This window comes from Oryzias melastigma, linkage group LG3 (assembly GCF_002922805.2).
Source record: "Oryzias melastigma strain HK-1 linkage group LG3, ASM292280v2, whole genome shotgun sequence".
In the NCBI taxonomy this organism is placed as follows: domain Eukaryota; kingdom Metazoa; phylum Chordata; class Actinopteri; order Beloniformes; family Adrianichthyidae; genus Oryzias; species Oryzias melastigma.
The window spans coordinates 5700544-5705047 of NC_050514.1; the positions used below are offsets into that span (position 1 = coordinate 5700544).

The 4504-nt window shown below is 34.0% G+C and overlaps 1 protein-coding gene across 1 annotated transcript in view; it reads right to left on the bottom strand.

The window, feature by feature from the left end:
• chrna7a (cholinergic receptor, nicotinic, alpha 7a (neuronal)) overlaps nt 1-4504 on the bottom strand; it is a gene marked incomplete at its 5' end in the record, with an annotated part of 16101 nt that overhangs the window by 3150 nt on the left and 8447 nt on the right. The window contains 1 exon segment of the mRNA XM_024295881.2: nt 2207-2293. Coding sequence (XP_024151649.1) covers nt 2207-2293 — 87 coding nt within the window.

Below are 4504 nucleotides of genomic sequence, written 5' to 3' on the forward strand. Positions count from 1 at the left end.
CACCTCTAGTAATCTACACCCTTATTAAGCAAGGCGCACCATCTCTACTGTCAGCAGTCAGCTTTGAACTGTCGGATCTTATTGAGGCTGTACTCCAACATATATTTATCTGCCAGTGAAAGTTGCACATATGACAAACATAAAGAATCTCTTATTTGTGATTCACATACTTGGGGAAAAGAAAATAATCCAGTAAAATATTTTTAAGATTCAAATATATGAGACACAATTCTTTGGATAAGAGGAGATTGTAACATTACTAAAATTGACCTTCCCCTTCAAAATATTAAAAATAAAAATTAATAAGAAAGGAAAAGGGATAATTTGTTATTTTTTCATGAAAAAGCAGAAGAAGTACATTTTTTTTGCTTGTTTTTACTTTTTTCTTGCAGTAAGAAATGTAAACCACTGAAGTTTATCGTGTGTGACAAAAGCACTTCAATCAAAGTCATCATTAGCCATTTTAATCACCCTGTAGCAAACATCTGGGACTAAGAGTGAATTTCATCTTTTAGTTGGAAAGCAACCAAGATATATAACATAGAAAGGACAACTAGAGGGGGATCATTAAAAGAGAAGAAAAAGCTTCAGTAGCTGCATTTCCATTGTTAAATTGAGCAAATTACATTTGCGATAAGAAATTCTCCAAATGGAAACACGTCAATAAAAAAAAAATAAATAAAAAAAACCTTGCATTTATCAAAAACTTTTTGTGCTTGGAGATGGTTTTTGAGGCGTATCAAAATTTACAATGGAAACCCTTTTCAAAATGTAATGAGTCATGTGACCAACACCACGCTTAGAGCGTTACAAGAGATCCCTCAGCATCACACATCAAAACTTGAGCATGTCATGTGGAACTGTTTGATCCACAGCTACTCTGTAAAATCCTCAAACACGATAAATCTCTTCATCTGTAGCCCCTCCCACATAGCTTGTGCTCCATGGCCTGAATACGACGCCGACGTCTCCTTTGATAGATGATGCTGAGCGCTGGTGCAGTGACAGAAATGTGAATGTATCTGCTGTAAACCAAAGTGTTGTTCACATGTGTCGCCATGCTTTTTGAATGACTTATCATGTGAGTTAGTTTGTGTTTATTCACATAATTTGGATTTAATGGAAACATTGTAATGGCAAAATTGTGTTTTTTTGACGGAAAAACTGACGTGTTTCCATTAGGAGAATGTATTACTGCAAATCCAATCTGTGCATTTCTCATAGTCAATGGAAACGCAGCTATGATCAGGCAGTGATGGCAAACCACAACACAAACCTGAATCTTCAGAAAATAAAAAGACTTAATTTAAAGAAGTCTTGCAAGAAAAATAATTTATCAAAAAAATTGTTCAATCAATAATCTTAAGTTTGAGAAAACATAACTTATTTTGTTTTCCTAAAACTAGAATCCTTGGACTGTTTTTCTTTCTCCGTGGGCAGATATTTTTATTTATTCAAAACTTACAGTTTTTTATTCACCGTTTTCCTTTGATAACAAGATCCACAATCTCATTATCACAAGAAAACAAAATTCTTCTTCTCCTGATAATGCAATAATGATGCTCGTCAGCCCTGGGTCTTCACAAAAAAATGAAATTTGTTTTCTTGTGATAATGAGATAGTGGACCTCGTTATCACGAGAAAATAGTAAAAAAGAAAAAGGAAAAGGGTAGGGTAGGCTGTTTTTGGCTTCCATAGCTATCAAAGGTTTGTGAAAACTTAAAATGATGCACATGTACTTTATTATACTTATTTTACATATCTATAAGAAGAATTCATGAGTTTTAGTGTGGGAATTAATCTATCAATGGACTTTGACCTGTTGGCAAAAATGTATAAATAAATGAATAAATCAATAAAAACTCAAAAAATACAAAACCATGAGTAAGGGATCATCAAAGGCAGAAGAGCTGACAAGCATGAACTGGAAACCAGACACCAGAATAGACGGTGGATGATTGATTGATGCAAAGACAGCTGTGGATAATTATCAAATCATGGAGAGCAGGTGTGACTGTGACAGAACATGACAAGAACCAAGAAAATACCACTGACAATCAAACTAAAGTCAGCAGACTTATGGAAAAAAGTGTGTGATTCCACCACTAAATAAATACCTTTAAAGCTTTCATTTTAAGGAATGTTTTTTTCCATTGATAACATTTGACAACCATGAAGGCAGCTTATGACACTGGGCTGGTCTTACCTATTAGAGGGACGGAGTCTGATGTAGCAGGCATGATCTCTGCCACCAGCAGCATGAAGACGGTCAGGGACAGAAGGACAGTGATGCCTGAGAATTACAACAAATCTCAGTCAGTGAAGTGAAAAGCACTCATCTCTCACACACTGTGATTAAAAGAAGTCTGAATGTTTTCGTTTTTCCTTCCTCAGTGCCTTGATCAGAAAAGCACAGCAGTAGAGTGACTTCATCCTCTAAGTTCATTCAGAGAACGAGAGCTCTAAAAATAAAGAAATGAGCAGCAGAGCTGAGGATGGGTTGGAAAAGTTTATACGAGACGCTTGCCAAATGGCTGTGCCTTTCACGCGCTGCTGAGACATTGCTTAAATCACCAATATGGCTTGCATCTTCAAACTCCAATAAGTCGATGGTCAATTTGTTTTTGCTGTTGATCATTTTTGCTGTCGGCAGAGAAGATTTGGCAAAATTCTTACGGCTACAACTCACACACTTCACTTCACAAATGCACGTTCTTTACAAATGTGTCAAATAAAAGACTTTTAAAGCCCCACTCCAATCATTTTTTTATCTATTATGATTCTGATTATTTCTAGGACATAGTTTTTGCAGAGCGGCAATAGTTCACCTCTGAGTTGGGAGTGAGGCCGCTCCCACTTCCCATCATCTATCTGTGTACATGCTCTTCTTGTAGCTTACAGCCCCTCACAACCTTAACCTTATCATTAGCGGTGCAACAAAAACGGCGAGCAATGTCATAGCCGTGCTGTATAGCCGTGCAGTTTTGAGCCAGATTCTAGCTCAAACGAGGAAAACAAAGACGTTCATGGATCTATCTGTCTGCACATGGATGCATCAGAATAGAGTGGAGCAGCGAGCTTGAGTCCTGCCATTGTAGGTCCTACCTCACACTCCTGCTCCTGATTCACAACAATTTGAATGAAGACATACTCAGAAATGCTATTTTAGACTTAATGTTTTTAAATATCTTCTATCATGTGAAAAATTGCTACGAAAACATATTAAAAATGTAAAACAAAAATTTAATTGGAGTAGGTCTTTAAACAGGTCTTTTAAATATGCAATTTTTATTGCTAAGAAGCATCACAACAGCAAATAATAAGTAATGTGACAAACAGAATTTATCTTAGTTTTTTGCCAAGTTAAATTTTCAGCCAAATCCTTTTAGAACAGAACTATATTGATCCCTAAAAGGAGAAATTTACTTTTTCTTTTAAAAACATCAACTAGATAATAATAAAAAAAAAAAAAATAAATAAAAATTGATTAAAAAAGATTAATAAATAATACACTGCAAATTAGGTTGGTAAAAAAAGACAAATAGTTATGAATCTACATGTTCAAAATATTATTTTAGAACAAAACTAAATTGGAACTTTATTTAAACATGACAAATGTTGAAAAGTAAACCTTTAAATCTGAGTTTCAACAACAGCTTTGCGTCCAAATTACGTTAATCTCAGTTGCGTATGGTCTCCTTTAAAAGGGCAAAAAGTATAAATTTTACAATAAAGATGATGTGAGCAAACACATTTTTGAAAGTCATTGATGTTGAACTTTTTTGAATTTCTCTTTAAAAGTATTAATCTAGCAAAGATGTACTTTGGAAGCAACAGTTCTCGTAAATCTGCGAGGAAACTCCAATTATATTTTATATTATAGTTATAGATACACATTTATGCAAATAGGTCTTATAAAACTATTGTAAACATCTATAAATAGCTGTGCATCTACAGTATAAAAGCTTTCTGTTTTGCACTCGTGTTGTACATGATTCAACTCTTCAAACATTCAAAGTAAATAAATACAGAAATCCACTATAGCTCCTGTTGATTTATCTAGAATTTTACAAATCATATTTTTCATGACAGCTCAATCTTAAGGAAATTAAATTTGTGAATAAGTGCTGTCATGATAAAATATTTCTTCACAAGAGAGCTGGTTGATGTATGATTTCATATGCATTTGTTTTTATGAACACAGCATAAAATGCCACCATAAACACTCACGCAAACATACAGACATATAAATTATTTACTGAACTTAAATAAAAAAAGCAAACTAAAATTGAATAAAATTAACTAACAAAATAAAAGCACATTTTTTCATTTTACCTTTACGTTGCCTATCAAGATCTAATATTCAAGGATATCTAAACACAAACATGCCATTAATGAGATACATCTGACACAAAATTAGCAACAATCCACTTGTCCGCTGACAATCAAGTCCGTCACGTTGATTATCATGTTGTGCATGCAGAGGAAGTGCATCAATAAAAAA